The following is a 19090-nucleotide window of genomic DNA, read 5'->3' on the forward strand; positions in this document are numbered from 1 at the left end:
CAAGGCTCTCCCATGCTGGGGGTCATGTCCATATGCCATGGAGCCTCTAGAGACAGTTGTGAGCACGTAAGAGCAACTCTGACAGCCTGTCTACAAGCTCCTGGAGGAATAGAAACCACTACAATGGCCAGAAGGAACCTGACGCCCTACAGTCCGTGGGGTCACAAAGAGTTGGACACGACTTAGGGACTGAACAACAGCAACGATCCACTTCTGACTTTTCTTGTAAGCAGCTTCCCGACTATGCTAGGATTATTTTAATAAGGATTATTCAAGAATTTGGGATTTTAAAACTATCAAAGAGAGTACTTCTGTATTAAACTGTAGTCCCCTAAATTGCTGTGGTTGTTTAGTTGCTAAGTCATGTCTGACTCTTTTGTAACCCCATGAACTGTAGCCTGCCAGGCTCCTTCTGGTCATGGGATTTCCCAGGCAAGAATACTGAATTGGACTACCATTTCCTTCTCTAGGTCCTCTAAATAGGAATGTCTTAATTCAGCCAGGAAGGTTCCTGCTTCAATAGCTTGCAATTTCATACTGTTTGTAGCAAAATTCTAAATTGGACACATTCATTAGTCATGTCATTGGGATGGAGGTTAAAATTACACACCCCTCAAAACATCTGCACTCTACTGCTCTATATAATCTGGCCCCTGCTACCTCTCTGAAGGCAGTTCCCAGGCTTCTTCATGGTCACCAGCTCCAGCCACACAGGCCCTTCCTGTTCTTCCCACACACCAAGATCACTCCCACCTCAGAGTGTGCGCTGGATGGACCACCTCCTCTGCCTGGAATGTGCTTCTCCCAGTCTCCATGGGGCTCCCTCCCCAGTTCCTTAGGTCTCCTCCTATCAGGGAGGTCTTCCCTGACTACACAGTCCTTATCCTGCCTTATTTTCTTCCATAGTATTTATCATCGCCAGAAACATTTTATGATGTTTATTGTACATACACACACACACATGCATGGAAGCTTGAGAACAAGGACTTTGTCTATACTCTTCACAGCTACCTCCCCAGCACCTAAAACCAGTGTCTACTGAGCTGTGGGCATGCAAACATTTTTTAATAAATAAATCAATGAAGTAAAGAAAAACAATCCTAGGATGCAAAATTGTGTAGTTGTATATTTGGCCTGAGCTTAATTTTTTAAAATAGGGGCAGGACAGGAGAAGTAAAAAGATTGGAAGAAAGGGGCAACGTGTTAAATTCTTTTTGACGTCCCAAAGTTTCTAAAATAATCATATATTCTATCAATACTTCTATTCATAAAATAAAGTGAAATGAATAAAGAAATAAGGTAAAATAGAAGGGGAAAAGTCAAACATACTGTAGCCTCTAAACACTAGTGCTAACTTTAGTGCTGTAAGCTAAGGCCCGTAGTCTAGGGAGGGGCCCAGAATCCTACACCTGCCTCCTCCCTTCTGTTCCACTATCAGTCTTAACCACCACCCTTGAAGTTCTTTTTTAGGAGCTGGGATTAAGATATTAGTCTTAATATTCTCCAAATCATCAGTCACAGTGACTGATGCGTAAACAGCACGCAGCTTTTCAGAATGCGAAGCAAGTTTTCAGACCCAAAACTATCTTTGACTCTTTGCTTCTGAAAAGTTTTGGAGTTCCTTTCTTCAAAGTAAAGAATCCACTTGCAATGCGGGAAACCTGGGTTCTATCCTTGGGTTGGGAAGATCCCCTGGAGAAGGGAAAGGCTACCCACTCCAGTATTCTGGCCTGGAGAATTCCATGGACTATAGTCCATAGGGTCGCAAAGAGTTGGGCCTGACTGAGCAAATTTCACTTTCACTTTTCTTCAAAGTAAGAGCATCACCAAAGGCTTATTAACCCATGTTAACAGCTCCAAGGGATTTGGCCTCAAAGTGATCAGTTTGGATCCAACTCCAGAAGAACTGAGGCTGATCCTGTGAGCATCCATCCTGGGGCTTTTAAAGAAGCTTTGTTTTCCTAGTGACATGAGGACACATCTTATCTCCTTTGCAAGATTCCTGGAGGACAGGGCCCCATTTAATCAGCCTGGTCACAGAGCTTCCAGTGCATAGAGGGAAGTACTCTCATAGTCTGTGATAAATAAATGAATCCATTCACAGCCTCCCAAAGCCAACTATGTCCCCAGTTACTTTCTGCTTTGTTTCAGAAAAAGTCTTTTGAGAAACATACACTCTGGGAACAGGAGAAACCCCGCAGAAAAAAACCCTTAGTACTTCCCTCCCACTTAAAGCAGCTACAGAGTTGGAGGTAACAGAACAAAGTGATTCCCACCAGAAAGGACTCACCTGTAATATGAGGGACTCCTTATCTCCTTCTAGACGTGCTAAGCGTTCCTGGTATGTTTCATTACCGGCAGCACTGTGGTGATTTACCTGGGACTAAAGGGAAAAGGGAAAAAACACACACTTAAAAAACTGGCAAAACATCTTACCAAGTTCCAGATGAAGTATGCAACTGGTGAGGACAGTTTCACTGATTATCTATGCAAACAACCCACCTCAACAGGAAGCCACAAGATGTCGAAACCACTTCAAGGAGGACCAGACCAGATGCCAGTGATAGGTGTGCCATGAAAGTTGGCAAAACCACCCCCTGGATGACCTCACCTTTGGCTAGAAAGGCTCTCATGGAACTCCAGACCCGGCGGTGCTTGACGTGACTGGGCGTGTTGGGTCTGGTTTGGTTGGAGGCACAGCCTGCCAGCTGCACCAACAGCAATAAGGGTCCACCTCTTTGAGGAGACCAGGGAGCTGATACCATCCACCAAGGAACCCTGTGGGAACAACCCCGGCACAGACATCGTCTCCTGACTCTCCTGCCAAGGTTCTCCAAAGCCGAGGCACACTTTACTGCGTGGAGGCCCATCCTGAACATTGCAGAGAGCATGAAGGATGAGGGATGTCAACTGCAAGGCTCTTCATCTACTCACATGTTCCCTTCCGGGAGTGGACAATCTCACCCCTCAATAAGGGCTGTGACAGTCAAGGTGGACATGGAGTTGCTGCAGTGCTAGAGCTGAGAGGAGTAAGCCAAGATGAAACAGCTTGAGAAGAACCCAAATGACTGCCAGAGGATCTCCGGGGCCAAGCAGAAGGAAAACACAGGAAATACAAGGAAGCCAGAAACCATGGAAATCAGAGGTGAGGAAGGTTTGACACAGCAGAGGAGAGGCAAATCTTATAAAATATCTTGAGCTAGAGACAGGAGCTGCAGTCACTTTCTGGGTGTGTCTGCCCTGGTAGTAGGCAGGGAGGAGGGAGGTAGCTGCTAATGGAACTGAACAGGACCAGCATCTCCCACACACCCTTCCCTCCACAGTGAGTTTAAGGCCCAAATCAGAACCACATTCCAATCATCAGAATGGGCTGTCCAATCCTTTTTCATTAAGAAAAGACATCACCTTCCTTCCCTTGTCCTGCCCCTTCCCCAGTGCACTGCCTAGGTGAGGGCAGGTGGCGGAGCCAGGCCTGGCTCTAAAAAAGAAACAGGGACCAAGAATTCTTTATTCAAGCCTTGGGGTGTCACTTTTGAGAGAAGTACCAGCTGTTTGTTGAAGGTGCAGTGGGAGGGTGAGCCCAGGGGCCATTTCCCAGGGCGGCTGTGCCAGACACAGGCCAGACAGACAGGACACCCCTGCCATTCCCCTGCCTCTTCCTCCAGCCCCTCTCCAGTCTTCGTCTTGTTCATTGTTATGGACGCTCTTTCATATCATAAACAAAGGGCCTTGACAATCACCAAAGGCTTCTCTGTGTTGAGAGCAGTTTATTATTATTCCATTAATCAATATTCCAGTCATCACAAAGGCAAACACTGACTAGTATCCAAAGATATAATTATAACCAACCTTTTCTCAGAACCTAACGAGAGAGGAAAATAGTTTTTTAACAGCAGGTCAATTGCTTCTCTGTCCAAGAACTCACATGATGGTGATTTTGAGAGGAGAGAGAAAAAGGAAAGGACCCAGGCATCCAAGTGAAGCTGTGCATGCCCAAACCCAGTGCCAAAGTCAGCACGTGCACAGGGCCACCCAGCACTGGCAGCTGCCACTTGCCCCACAGGAGGTGAAGGGAAGGCTCCTTCCACAAGACTCCAATAAACTACCTTACCACCCGGGCCTCTGTCAGATGGAGTGGTGGGTTCATGCAGTAAAAGATCTACCCACACAATCACCCAGAGAAGCAGCTAGTTGACAAAAAAAAAAAAAGAAGTTGACATCGTAAGTTCAGTTAATACACAAACTGCATGTCATAGAATCATAGAAGTAGATTTTAAAAAAAAGATATGAATCCATTCTAGCAGTCAATGGAAAAAGGGAAGCACAACTGAGTTAAAAGATGCACAGATTCATATGATAAATTCCAGGTGACTCTAGGAGAAGCACAACTCTTCCTAAGGAAGGGAGAAACTTCCCTTCTTTTCATAGAGAGACTCTGTGTAGTGGGATAAACAACATTCATGGTGATAGCCTCACAGTAAACAGAGCCAGCAGAACTCACTGCTCTTGTACAATGCTCTCAAACAGGTCAAAGGTTAGTCAATTCATGGGCCAGAGATCGAAGCAATTCCATGGAGACTAATACAACGTGGTCCAAGCACTGTGCTCTAGACACAAAGCAGGCAGTAAGGCAGAGATCACCATGTGCCAGGCACCGTTGAGACCACTTTACATATACTAATTCATTTAATCCTTCCCACAACTCTGCTAAAAGGGTGCTATTTTTATTCTAATTTTACACTGAAAGAAACTGCAGCACAAAGTGTATGGACAAGGCACAAATGGATTATTTGTCTAAGTTGTGTGTGTGTGTGTGTGTGTGTGTGTGTGAGTCGCTCAGTCGTATCGGACTCTGCAACCCCATGGTTGCCCGCCAGACTCCTTTGTCCATGGGATTCTCCAGGCAAGAATACTGGAGTGGGTTGCCATTTCCTTCTCCAATTATGCTTCATAATATTAACAAATACTTTTGTTTATAATTCAAACTTTTGTATATACATGTGTTGTTTTCATATATTGTCTAAGTTACTATATATTAAATTAGTAAGCTCTCTGTTATAGCTTAATAGAGGAGCAGATCGGTATAAATTTTGTTTCATACATTGGGATAAGAAAGTTCACTTAAAGTATAATATTTAAAAATGCTCTATGAACCTAAATATTCATTAATAGAGGAAAGGATTTTAAAAAAAAAACTATGGTTCACCAATATCATGTACAACTTGTAGCATCTTAACATATGAGGCAAGTATTTACGAACCATCCTACAAATAAAAGACATACTGCATAGTGAAAGCAGCAAGATTAAAAGAATCATACAGTGTGATACTGAAAAAATACTATCCAGGGACTTCCCTGGTGGTCCAGTGGCTGAAACTCTGTGCTTCCAATGCAGGGGGCCCAGGTTCGATCTCTGGGCAGGGAATTAGAACCCACCTGCTGCAACTACGACCAGGAGCAGCCAAATAAAATAAATAATAAAGAAAAATTACTGTCCAGTTCCATAAGTATTGATAAATGTATGAAAACAAATCAAGTGTCTGGAAGGTTACAGAACAACCCTTAACAGTGCTCTCTTCTGGGACAATTTCTGGGCTATGAATAGCTGGGACTGGGAGGTTTGGTCAAGATTGGTTTTTACTTTAACCACAATATTTGAGCTTTTTACAAAAATATATTTACTCGAGTAATTAAAATATATTTCAAAGGCTAGAAGCAGTGTTTGAGAAACTAGAAGAGTAGTTCTAGGAACTTTTTTCCTCCCCTACAGACTTGAGTGGCTTCCCAGGTGGCACAGTGGTAAAGAACCCACCTGCCAATGCAGGAGACCTAAGAACCACCAGTTCAATCCCTGGGTCAGGAAGATCTCCTGAAGGAGGAAATGGCAACCCACTCCACTATTCTTGCCTGGAGAATCCCATGGTCAGAGGAGCCCATAGGGTCTTAGAGTTGGACTCGACTGAAGCGACTGAGCGCACACACAGCAGACTTGAGGGGCATGTCCTCTGCCGGCAGTCTGCACGTGCAACTGCTGCTCGTGGCAGAAAGGTCCCTCCCTCAACCCAAGTCACCATTCTAGAGGAACAGAGCATATTCCTCTCAAAGAGTGTGCAAAAGTCACTGCTCTTCTCCAGCAAGTTTTTTAAATGTATTAAACAGCAGTGAGACAATGTCCCAGACAAAAGTCTGCTGTATTATCATCCTTTGCTTTTGGTGAAGTTCAGAGTCCTGTGTTTTCTCTTCTACACAAGGTTGACAGCTCTCAGGAAAACTGCACACAAGCCTTAACCGGGCATAGACCAGGATAAAATACCACTTCTACTTGAAGAACCTGGAAAGCATCAGAAAACAGGGCCAAGAAGATTATTTTAGAATCACCTTGTTGAATGCCAACATTCATTAGCCAAAGGTGTGGATTTGAGCTTTAGTGAATAAAATGCATTGTCTTCCAATAATTGAGCAATAAGTTCAGTCACTTGTTGGCATCATTCTTGGATTATAAAATGTCAGTATCATCAGGGCATTAAAAAGCCAGATGGTTATGAAAATTATTGAAAAACAAAAAGACAGAGTTGGAACACAACTCTGCTTTGCCCCACTTTAAGAAGAGCTTGCTTTGTCAGAGGGTACACCTGCTTCCTTAATTCTAACAGTGGCATTGCGGTAGAAGGTTTGGATCAATACTGAGATCATCAACTGATCCCTGAGTGATTCCAAGGTTTGGGAGTCTCTGAAAAGTCTGGTCCACATTCTCTATTAGGTAAATCAGTGGTGGAGTGTTTGCCCAGCTCTCCATGCATGAAGTCAGAAAGAGAGAACCATGTCAACATTTCACTGAGAAGGAGAAAGTCACACTCCATTCTGAAGGAATCTAATAGAAAATGCTAAGTTTGTATTCCTCCCCACCTGGGACAGCAAGTGATCTAAAGAGAGTTCTGTACAGTTCTACTCTATTAAGGATGCTCATCCCACTGATGAATATATATATATTTTTAAAAAGAGGTCATTTTTCAACTCATTGTTAGTCCCTAGGCTGGATCTATACAATGAAATTCTGATGTACTAAGGTGTAATACACATATATTTGATCAAATTTTCTCCTCTTCTCTTTTGATGGTTATTTCTACAAATGTGACAGAGGGGAAAACTGAATCTTCTCATCCAAACTTTCTATGATCAGAGCTATTCTTAAAACTACAATTCATGTTAGTTACCTGATATAATATTTTGTGGGACCAAGAGATATCGTGAAGGCAAGGGATCTGTGTACACTATGGAAGTGAAGAGGCAACTACAGATTGCCACTGCCACGTGCTCTTGCATCTCTTACTGAGGGATGACAGTGAAGTATATACCCTCTCTTATATCACAGAAATGAATCAGCACCGGGTGTTCTTGTGTGTATATTGTCAATAACACAGAAACTTTAGCCAAGACTATTGAAGCCAAGCCACCTTTGCTTCTATCAAAGCTTTGCTATCAAGAAGCTGGGCAAAGTCTTGGATAAAGGAATCCATCCTGTAAAACCCATATCTCTTCAAGGGAAATATAAAACACAACTCAGAAATACCACATCCAGGTCTTCCCCAGATGATCGACATCACTAACAGAGAAATGCAAATCAAAATTATGATGAGGACTTCCCTACTGCTTCAGTGGTTAAGAATCTTCCTGCCAATGCAGGGGACATGGATTCCATTCCTGGTCTGGGAAGATCCCACATACCATGGGGCAACTAAACTCGTGTGCCACAACTACTGAGTCCCCATGCCCTCCACAAGTTAAATTGCTGCAATGAGAAGTCCATACACTAGAGAGTAACTAGAGATAGCCCTTGCTCACCATAACTACAGAAAACCTGGGCACAGCAACAAAGACCCAGCATAGACTTAATTAAATAAATAAAATTTAAAAAGAAAAAACAATGAGGTACCACCTTACACTGGTCAGAATGAGCATCACCAAAAAGTCTACAAATAATAAATGCTGGAGAGGGTGTGGAGAAAAAGAAATCTGCCTATACTGCTGATAGGAGTGTAAACTGCTGCAGCCACTATGAAAAACAGTATGGAGGTTCCTTAAAATATTAAAAATGGAGTTACCACATGATCCAGAAATCCCACTGCTGGGCATTTATCTGGAGAAAACTTTAATTCAAAAAGATATATGTACACCTAGCCAGGACATAGAGATGACCTAAATGTCCATCAACAGATGAACAGATAGGAAGATGTGACATATTCTTATAATGGAGTCTTACTCAGCCATAAAAAGATTGAAATAATGCCATTTGCAGCAACATGGATGGACATAGAGATTATCATGTTAAGTTAAGCAAGTCAAAGACAAATAGCATGTAATATCACTTACTTATGGATCTAAAATATACAAACGAACTTATTTATAAAGCATAAACAGACTCACTCTGGCCACCTGATGTGAAGAGCCAACTCACTGGAAAAGACCCTGATGCTGGGAAAGATTGAGGGCAGGAGGAGAAGGGGGTGACAGAGGATGAGATGGTTGGATGGCATCACCGACTCAAAGTACATGAGTTTGAGCAAGCTCTGGGAGGCAATGAAGGACAGGGAAGCCTGGCATGGCTGCAGTTCATGGGGTTGAAAAGAGTTGGACATGACAGTGACTGAACAACAACAAACCGACTCACAAACATAGAAGCAAACTTATGGTCACCAAAGGGGAAGGGGGCAGGGAGGGGATAAATTAGGAACTGGGGATTAACATACACACACGAGTGTACATAAAACCGATAAACAGCAAGATCCTACTGTATAGCACAGGGAACTATGTTCAAAATCTTGTAATAACCTATAAAAGAACCTGAAAAAGAATATCTGTATCTATATAACTGAATCACTTTGCTGTATAACAGAAACACATTATAAAATCAACTATACTTCAATTTAAAAAATAAAAGTATTTCCCAGGCCTTGAGAGTGACATTGATGAGTCCTCGGGAACAGTGACAATACAGCGTCTTGACTCCACAGGCTGTGGCTCTCTTTCTAGAAGACCCAACATACTATTGATGCTGGGACTGGGCAGGCCTAATGTACAGCTCCAGCAGTCTACAGCCTATAGTGGGGTTATGTTCTAAGCCATCTCTGAATGAAGAGACAGACTTCACAATGAGGGAGCAGGCATGCAGGGTGATCTATGGTTGGGGGTCATGGAGTTGAGCATGCTAGCTAATCAGCCTCAGTCATTAGGAGAGAAGTGGGAGGGTGGAGAGAGGACTGTATGGGCCCAGGACACATAGGACTGACCACCAAGATTCCAGCATGAACAGAGTCTCTATAGAAAGGGCATTTGGGGCTACACAAAGCTTAATCTGAGTCCTGCCTCCTACCTCTTCCATGGGTCAGTGAATAAGGGGTTTACCCTTAGTTAAGTTCCTCACACACCAAGAGCTGGATGTTAGCAGACTTGAGAAATAACGGGTTTTCCATATCTTGGGGGTATTTCATTTTTATTAGGGGTGAGTTATCAGAGGATATTTAAGATGCCCCCCCAAACCTGCATCATTAGTTGTACAAAACAAAAACAAAACCCTCAGTTTCCCTCTTGCTTTCTTGCTGAGAGAAAGCAACAGGCTGGGATCATTACCTTTGCTGTAACTATTTGGCACAAGTGAGGGTTACCATCTTCTTGGAGATTTTCTCACCCCTCCCAGCCTCTGATGCGAAGCTTGGATGGTTGAATCCTTCCTCTGAATTTTTAAACTGAGGAACAGAAAATGGTAGCAGTTGTGCTAGAAGGTTCTGAGGTTGTCAGTGGCCATGCCTTCTGAGGTTGCCAGTGGAGGAAGTTGGTTTGTGACAGGAGTCAGCTAGGAAGCCAGCATTCATGGAAACACAAATGAAAGCCAAGAAAGAGATTGGTGGCATTCTCACCCTGGTTCTTGCTGTCCAAAGACAATGATATAACCCTGCGCTTCCTGTTGGTCCCCTGTTGGCCTGTAGTGGCTCAAACCAAGTTTCAGTTACAGGCAACCAAAGTCCTGGCTAAAGCATTTGTCTCAGATGGTGACCAGTCCAGTAAGTGAAATTTACTCCTGTGGAAACACACTCACTAGAAAGCATTCCTGCTACTTGGATACAGTACTGAGTTACAAAGGGATCCTGCCTACTGTTTCCTGAATTGCTTGAACTGGCAATTGTTAAGGAAGAATTGTCAGTTCGGAGCCAACTATAGCTAAAACCAGGATTATCATCAAGGGCTAACAGGGATCTGCTCTGTGGCACAGGGCGTGTCTGTGTGGGATGCATGGGGAGGAAAGAGGCACCCACTCTCCTTCATGTGTGAGACAGGTGACTTTACGTCCACTACCTGTTTGCCTCCATTCCTACCTCTCCAGTAGAGCAAGAAGGTTAAGAAGGGAATAATACAAGATGCATTAGGCCCATGGGCATCAACTAGATGTGTGTGGAGGAGAGATAAAACAAAGAAAAATAGGTTAAACACAACAAAAATGAACAGGAATCTAAAGTAGGGCTAAAAGACATAGGGTGGATGGGAAATGAATAAATGAAGGGCAGTAAGAACACAAAAACAGGGACTTTCTTGGTGGCCCAGTGGCTAAGAATCAGCCTTCCAATGCAGGGGACATGGGTTCGATCCCTGGTCGGGAAACTAAGATCCCACGTGCTGTGGAGCGACTATTAAGCCTGAATACTGCAGAACCCATGTGTCACAACTAGAAAAGCCCACGCACCACCACAAAGACCCAGCACAGCCAAAAAAAAAAAAAAAAAAAAAACACACAATACCTAACAACATGTTTAAGAAGTTATGTTGAAAGAATAACCTGCCCTACATAGCTGTACAAATGCCAGGTCTGAGCTACAGCTTCCCTGCTCCCACCCTTTGCTCATCTGGACTTCAAGGCAGGGGAGTCCCTGGGGAGATTGTTGGGACGGGGCTTCCCTATTCATGTACAGAATTCCGACAGCCTCCTCCTCCAAAAGGCAGGACCTCCTGTGCAGAATGGCAGCTGGGAATAATCAGGAGGCGGGGCTGCACTAACCATGCCCAAGCTCAGGTAGGTCACCTCATCTCAAGCTTAAATAGAGGAAGTCATACCTCACAGAGGGACAGAGAGGGTCAGTTAGGTCATTAAACACAAAGACGTGTGGGAATAAATGTGCAGTGCTCTTTTGAGCAAGATGCTCTAATGCTTCCTCTGTGTAATATAAACAGTTTTTGAATGATCGTGGAAACATGGAACTCATTTAAATGGCTTTGTTTAAGCTAAAAGACCAAAACGTAGTTAGACACAGCTCATCCCTTGCACTGATGACTTTAATTAACTCATTCTTTTTGTGCAAGAGAATAAAAAAAGGGCAACATTTCCCATAGACACCTATGAAGTATCTAAAGATCTGAACAAACAACCCAAGGGAACAATAACCCAAATGCTTTGGGGCTGGAAAGAAACAAAGTGCCTAAGGAACAACATAGAACCCACTGTTAGCTAAGAGCTCTGGAATCACGCCTGTGGTGCCAACAGCTGAGAACCTGTTCTTTCCATTGTCCCTGAAAACGTGCCCACGTTCAGAGTCATATCTACATGGCCACAGTCTTTCTTTTCTATGAGCATCCTACTACCGTAAGTCCTCGGTGCTACATACATGCTTACGATCACCACAAAGAGAATTTCAATAGCTAATAATGACCGATCATAAAGACCTAAATTTTTTTTCTGTTCCAATCTGAAACTCAGGTCAATTAGTTAAACATGAGTTTTCCAGCTGAACCCCCAGCCAAGCCCCTGGCAGCTTCCTCAGAGTCATCACCCTCTGACTCTAGTGGCCAGTCAGATTCCCCAATGCTTGCTCACTCTTGGCCTGGTCCCTCCATTGTACTGAGTAGCTTGGCCAAGGGATGGCCATATTAGGTCTCTGCAGAGTTCTGGAGGGGGAGAGTGCCACAGATGCAGGCCATGAGGAATCCCCAGGAGTCTGACTCTTTCACAGGCTGGCTGGCCTCTGCCGGGAGGGTGTGCCTTCCTCCTGTGCTCTGGTACATTCTCAGGGGTGTTGAGTGAGGGCAGTTCTGCAGCATTCCTTTGGGGGCATGTCCTAGGGGACCTCCTGTCAGCATGGCTCCTCACTGAATATGAGGAAAGAGCTGGTTCCAGAAGAGTCAGGTGGGGTGGAGGAGAGGTCGCATGGGGGTATCATTTGGTATGCAGGCATGGAGTGTGGGAAAAGCCTAAAGCAGTCAGCTCGCCAGTGAGACAGCTCCAGTCATGTTTCCAGGCTGCCTAGTCAAGGGGATCATATCAAATCCAGAAAACCATCTCAAGGGAGCCATGGCTGCCAGGCCCAGGGAGATGTCAAAGTCACTAAGGCTATACTTCAAGCTTAGGACCACCACTCACATATCAAGCTTTTTAGAAACTTGGAAAGTGTAGACCTTAAAAAATAAGGGTGAGGGGGCTTCCCTTGTCCAGTGGATAATAATCTGCCTTGCAACACATGGGACATTGGTTCAATCCTTGGTCTGGGCACCCAAGAGCCTGTGCTCTGCAACAAGAGAAGCCACCGCAATGAGAAGCCCACATACCTCAACTGGAGAGTAGCTCTCACTCACCTCAACTAGAGAGAGCCCATGTGTGCAGCAACGAAGACCCAGTGCAGCGAAAAATAAATTAAAAAGTAATAAAATTACACATTAAAAAGGGGGGAACCAAAAAATTTAAAAATAAAAACTAGATAAAAGCTACAATTCCTATTACATGGTTCAGGTGTAACAGGCAAGGAAGCCAAATGGAATGAGTGCAGGCAGGTGCTTGTAAAAAGGAAAACCTCTCCTCAATATTTTGGTTAAGGAGTTTAAGGGCCTTCTGGGAGTTATTATAAAACCACTTTTTCTAGATAAGGAACAGCTAAGCCAATCCACTATCTTTGGCACAGAGCTTCTTTGAAATGCAGTGTGAACAGAGCACAATCAAATCCTTAGCTACCAGGAGTCCAACAAGAGATCTTATCCTGACTTTGACCTCCTTATGCCCTTGGTTGCAATTTTGTAAGAGGTTACTGAGGGTTGCTGGTGGGGTCGTCACTATCAAATATTTCACCATTAGGGAAGAGCAAAGCAAAATTCACAAACAGCAAATTAAATACGGGGTCAACCAATGTTTATGCAATCATGTTTCATTCATTTATCTATTCAGTGACTCAAATATTCCTGAACACTTATGAGGTGCCACGCTCTGTGCTAGGCAGTCCCTGCCTTGAAAAAGCTCTGTAGTTGTACAGTTAGATGTGATAAGCCAGCAGCAGGGGCACAGGGGATGGACGAAATGATGATACCTTCAAGGGAGTGAAGAGACTTTATAGTGGAGTCCTCACTTGAAAGACTGTCTTGAAAACAATGAAGGAATTCCCCCAGGAGAAGAAAGAACAGCACCTTTGGAGAGAGTCTTCCTGATACAGCTAGGCTATTCATGAAACCATGCCAATCGCCACCCTTCAGCTACTCTGGTCTCCCAGAACTAACACAGAAAACAAAGGATGTCTTGAAGACTATCTGTAAGCTTTCCAATCAAGGAGCTGGTGTGATGTGCATGAAGGCTTGTAACTGATCATCCTGGAAAGTAGAATCAGAAGAGAGAGGAATGCATTTGATTAACCAAGATCTTGTTCCAAAATAGCAGCCTTGCATGAGCTTAGTCTCTGCTAATTCTCTTGATCACATGGCTGGATGCATAAGGAACCTACAGCACTTGACTGTAGAAGTGGTATTTATAAGTGTGCTGGTGTCTTGCAAAGGGGTTATATTAAAACCAGAAGCAGAATAAAAACAGGAGCCTCTTTGGGTAGCGCTCTTTCCTCATCTTGCCAACTCTAAACCTAATTCATGATTATTAAAAATACCTGTCAGAGACGGGCAGCATCAGGTGTCAGGGTTGGGGATAGCAGGGGCACTGTGACTTTTAATGATTCACTTGGAATCATTAGAAGTAAACTGCCTGATGTTTCTTGGCCCTTCAGATAGAAGGTTCAGACAATCCAAGAATCAAACAGGCATGAAAGATCCATAGGTGGAAAATATGGGAGTAGGTAAAGGCCAAAGTAAGGGGCTGATCCTTTGGTCAAAAGAATTTTGTTAGCCCTACAAGATGCCCAAATGGGAATGAATTCTGGGGAAAATGAATGAGAAATGTTGCTTGGGAACTAGAGGTGATAAGAACATTACAGAAGGACTTTGAAAGCTTTCTTAGGGACAAAGCCAGTGTGAGGTGGGTTTGGGGGTAAGTAACCAGGAAGGAGTGCAGATGGTGAGTTTTTAGCCTGCTTTCGATTTCAAGATTCCCGATGATGAAAGGAACGTAAGTCCTATAAGGCAGCAGAGAGAGAAGAACATAGTCAGAGAGTTTTGTTTTTCTCTAAGAATTACAGAGGCATTTTCTGCCAAGGACAAGGGACAAGTAGGCAGGGTAGAGTAAATAAACAGAAGAAACAATCAGAGAATAAGAGGATGTGGAACAGCTTTGGGTCAGGAGGACAGGATACTGGGATAGCCTTGGCAGAGAGAGGGGACTCTTGATCTGTGAAATCAGAGGAAGCTAATAAATAATGGTTGTGAACACTTACATTTTGTGGTGAAGGGGAAGGAAGATGAGACACTCATCTATGTGGCTAATTTCTTAGTAGGTGGTGACATCAAGTGAGAGGGGGTCAAGGTAGGGGACTGATGGGAAAGTATGAAAGAGCTGATACAGGGGTGAGGTGGACGGAGAATGCAGGAAGGAGCCAAGTGACACCCCCCACCCAGCCACCACGTGCTGTTGCCAGCTCACAGAACTGCCAGTGGCTGCACTGCTCTGGAGAACCTGCAAGCTACTCAGCAAATGACGCTGGTATGATGCCACTTTACACCCAGCTGGGAAGAGGCATGAGGGCCTCTTCAAACGGCTGGTACACAGGAGTCACAGGCGCTGGTGGTCAGAGATGGCAGAATTTGAGCTCCTAAATTATATTGGGGAATATAATGGGTGGGTACGCTGGGTGCATTGGCTAAAAATGGGATGTACCCTTGGGAAACTGGGGACAGCTAGAACAGGGGACATGCCTTTCCCTGGAGGAAGGCATGGCAATCCACTCCAGTAGTCTTGCCTGGAGAATCCCCATGGACAGAGGAACCTGGAGGGCTATAGTCCATGGGGTTACAAAGAGTTGGACCGACTGAAGGACTAAGCAAGCACAGGAGAACCTTTGGGTAGCCACACCCACTGTCACCCTCCTTCTGGTCTGAAAATATCTCTCTGTCCAGAATCAAGGCTGGGCACATGACTCTGGAATAACCAGAAGCTGTCAGTGGTGGCCAAGGTGATCATCATCGTAATACCTATGAAGCATTTTCTAAGCACTTTACAGACATTGAACTACTTATCCATATTTTACAAACAAGAGAGCTGAATATTAGGGAGATTAATCAATTGTCCAAGGTCACACAGAGCTGAGATATGAATCCAAGGAGTTGGACACAGGGATCTGTGCTCTTAGCCAGTAGGAGCAGCTGTCACAGAAGCCGCTACTTCAACTTCACTGCAGTCTGACTTGAGAGCAAGACAAGTCAACGTCTGGAGCCAGGATGTCTTCCCAGCTCTTCTGGCCCAAGTGGCCAGGCTACTGGATCAACCATTTGAGCACCAGATGACACAGAAAAAAGTCTTACATTAACGGTCTGACCTCATTCCACATTCTACTACAGAATCCAAGCCAATTGCATGGAGGAGTCATGGTGACTCCATTTTTGACTCTTTTTTTTGGGAGGGGGGGCGGTGGTGGACAGGGTTGTGACTTTAGTTTGGAATTCAGTTTCAACAGATTTCTAGAAGCCAGCAGCAGTGTGAAGATGCTGACAAGTGCTGGGGTTTCCGTTCCTGGGAAAAAGCTCCTGCTCAGGGGGCAGTGGGTGAACCCCACAGGCCCTGCCTGTAGCTATTTTAAGAGGCTCTTTCAGGACTATGTGGGTTAGAGCCACTGATCTCAAAGCAGGGCAGGTGTGAACTGTTTGCGAGTCACTCAGGAACCAGACAGCTGAACAGCGGAGGCCCTCTGGATGCTCGTGGCAGATTACCTTATCACAGGGCTCTGCCTGTTGGGGAAGGAGCTGGAGGCCCAGCCCTGGTCAGCCTTCTCTCAGTAGCCATAGCCAAGCTGGCCAGAGCAGTAGACACCAGGGCCTCCGGCTACTCACAGTGGGCCAGGTCCCAGCTGTATCCCATAGGGCTTTGGTTTGAGACTTTGACCTACAATATGGAAAGGGGCCCTAAGTGGAAGGGATGATGGCCTAAGATGCACTCCGAGGAGAGAAGCAAACATCCCATCTGCTCAAGATCTCCCTTCCCGGTTATGGCCAGTAGCAGTTAACTTTTATTGAATGTTCCCTTGTGCATGGTACTCTGCTAAAGCTTTTGACATGCATTATCTTACTTGATCCTCATAAAACCTGTATGTGGCAGGCACTTTTATCTTCCTTATTTTATAGATGGAGAAATCCAAGATTTGAGGTAATCTGCCTAAAATCACACAGCAAAGCCAAGAGCCCAACCTAGGCTTTACTGCAAACTGCATGTTCTTAACTAAAACAATATGCAGTATCCCATCCCCTAAAGGCCACAAGACAATGTCTCTTTTCTCACAAATGCTTTCCTCTATCTCAGTGCATTCTTGGCCGTAAACATCTCCCTTATAGCTTCCAAATTGAAAGACTGTCTTGCTCTGAGGCATTACCCTCTTGGACTGGTACAAGAGCAAGTGTTCCTAAGCTCCTACCAGGTCACACCTCATCCAGGTACCTATTCTGCTGCAACCACCCCCTCTGCATGGGAACATGAAAGAGAGAGCGTGTTTCCACCTTCAAAAACCTGGGCTAAGGACTTCCCTGATGGCACAGTGAATAGAAAATCCACCGGCCAATGCAGGGGATGCAGGTTCAATCCCTGGTCTGGGAAGATTCCACGTGCCACAACTACTGATGCCTGCATGCCTAGAGCCTGTGCTCCACGAGAGAAGCCACCACAATGAGAAGCCCGAGAACCACAAGAAGAGTAGCCCCTACTCACTGCAACTAGAGAAAGCCCACGCAACAACAACAACAAAAAAGCAATGAAGACCCAGAGCAGCCAAATGGGAAAAGAAAACAAAACCTGGGCTAAGAGAAACCTGCTCTCTAAGCCACTGAGACTTAAGAAAGCACGTGAGAAGCGGTGGGTGAGCCAGGCAAGTGGAAAGTACTAGAGACTGGAGTCCACCAGGTGCAGAACAGGGATGAGGTCAGCAAAGGACAGAGAAGGCAGGGAGTGCACTTGGGAGCTCGTGAGAGCAGATATAAAAGGTGAAAGTGAAAGGTAAGTTGAGGCCGGGTTAAAAAAGTGTCTTAAAGCCCACCAGGCAGAAAACTGAGCTTTCTCATTCAGACTAAGGGCAAGTCCTAGGCTTATAATCGGGGTCACAGGATAGAGGGGAATTTGTTTTTTGTTGTTTTTTTTTTTAAAGGGGATTTTAAAAAGAAGAATCTGACAGTAGTGTTTCAGGTAGAAAATAGGAAAGATATCAATTATACTGCCTATGACATATCTAATATTTTGTGTGGTTTTTTTTTTTTTTAATGCTCCTTAAAACTAGAAGAAAAATATGTTTTGCTATGAGTCACCTATGGGGGAGGGCCTGAAGTCTCCTCACCTAGCGCTTCCCTTCCTTCCATGGGAGCCAGAGCTGCCAACCTGGGCCTCAGGACAGAAAGGGCCTTCTTACATTGCTTCACATGCAGGATTCATTTCTCTGCAGACAGAACTTCTGCACAAGGTACAACATCTATCCTAGCAGCTGGGACATGGCGTGATCCCAAGCACATCATAGCTGGAAGAACTCCTGGTTAAAGAACTTCAGTTGGATACAGGACAATAAAGACGAAGTGATGGGAAGGGCACCTCTTATCTCCTCCAAAACCTCTTCAATGAGGTTTTTACAGTTCTTAAGACAATGATGTGAATCTTTGCCAAAACGTCTGGTCACCTCAGCACACTCTTTGGTGGCTACAATGACCCCATTCCTAAGCTGGACAGGGGCTGAGCACAAACAGGATTCCTGCTGGGTTCTAAACCCATAATTTTCTACATACTTGGTCGAAGAAATGAGGGTAGAGAACTGGACTGAGAGACAGAGAACAGGGTTGAAGATCAGGCTGCACCACTAATAGCTATGAGGTTCTTAGCCTCTTGGGCTTTTTTAAATGAGGGGTTTGTACTAGTTGATCCCAACAAACCCTTGAGCTAATTTGGTTCATTTGCCTCACTTTTCGCAGCACAGCTTACCATACACCACATCATAGCTAGAGTAATTTTCTTAAAATACAAATTAGATCCCTCAACGTATCTCATGCCACTTCCAAGCAGCAAGTCTCCCATTATACAAACCATGACCCCACAACCCTGCCTGCCGTCCTCCCCGTCCTGTGTGCTCCGGGACCCGCCCACGTCTCCCCTCCATCATTGAGTTCAGACGTGTGTTCTTTACCCTGTTTTTCACTGGACTCACTCCAACTTCTCCTTCACTTTTCAATGAAATGTTACTTCCACAAAGAGGGTCCTGACCACTCCTTCTCAATCAGTAACAGTCCTTTGGGATGGCCACTTAACAGTCCCTCTTCTTGGCTGTATCTATCAACTTGTAAATTTCAGGCTTATTTCCTGGGGACTGTTTAACTGACTGCCATCCCCCAAGCACTGTATGGAAGATCCACAAGAGCAGAGACTGGTTCTACTTTTTTGCTCACGATTGGACACCCAGTACAGAACTGGGTAAGTATTTGCTGAGTGAGAGGTGCACAGGATGCCCACAGACGCCAGCAGGCCTAGCGTTGGGGTGTGGGGGTCAGGCACTTTGTGTCCCTTCTGTTCTTCTACAATGTCAGATCTCTTATCTGTCAGCTGCTTTTGCCATTCCTGCTTCTGGAAACATCCTGCCTCCATGTGAAAATTAATGGATACCCCTCTTTGCCAGTTTAGTTGTTGTTTAGTCGCTAAGTTGTGCCCGACACTTTTGCGGCCCTATGG

The 19090-nt window shown here is 44.8% G+C and overlaps 1 protein-coding gene across 14 annotated transcripts in view; it reads right to left on the minus strand.

Moving 5' to 3' along the window:
- The window catches only part of PPFIBP2 (PPFIA binding protein 2), a 161860-nt gene that overhangs the window by 68761 nt on the left and 74009 nt on the right, over positions 1–19090 (minus strand). For all 14 annotated transcript variants that reach the window (XM_043904032.1, XM_043904057.1, XM_043904023.1 and 11 more), the window contains one exon: positions 2291–2383. In XM_043904032.1, coding sequence (XP_043759967.1) covers positions 2291–2383 — 93 coding nt within the window. The remainder of the gene's footprint in view (positions 1–2290; positions 2384–19090) is intronic.

Source organism: Cervus elaphus, chromosome 1, assembly GCF_910594005.1.
Source record: "Cervus elaphus chromosome 1, mCerEla1.1, whole genome shotgun sequence".
Lineage (NCBI taxonomy): Eukaryota > Metazoa > Chordata > Mammalia > Artiodactyla > Cervidae > Cervus > Cervus elaphus.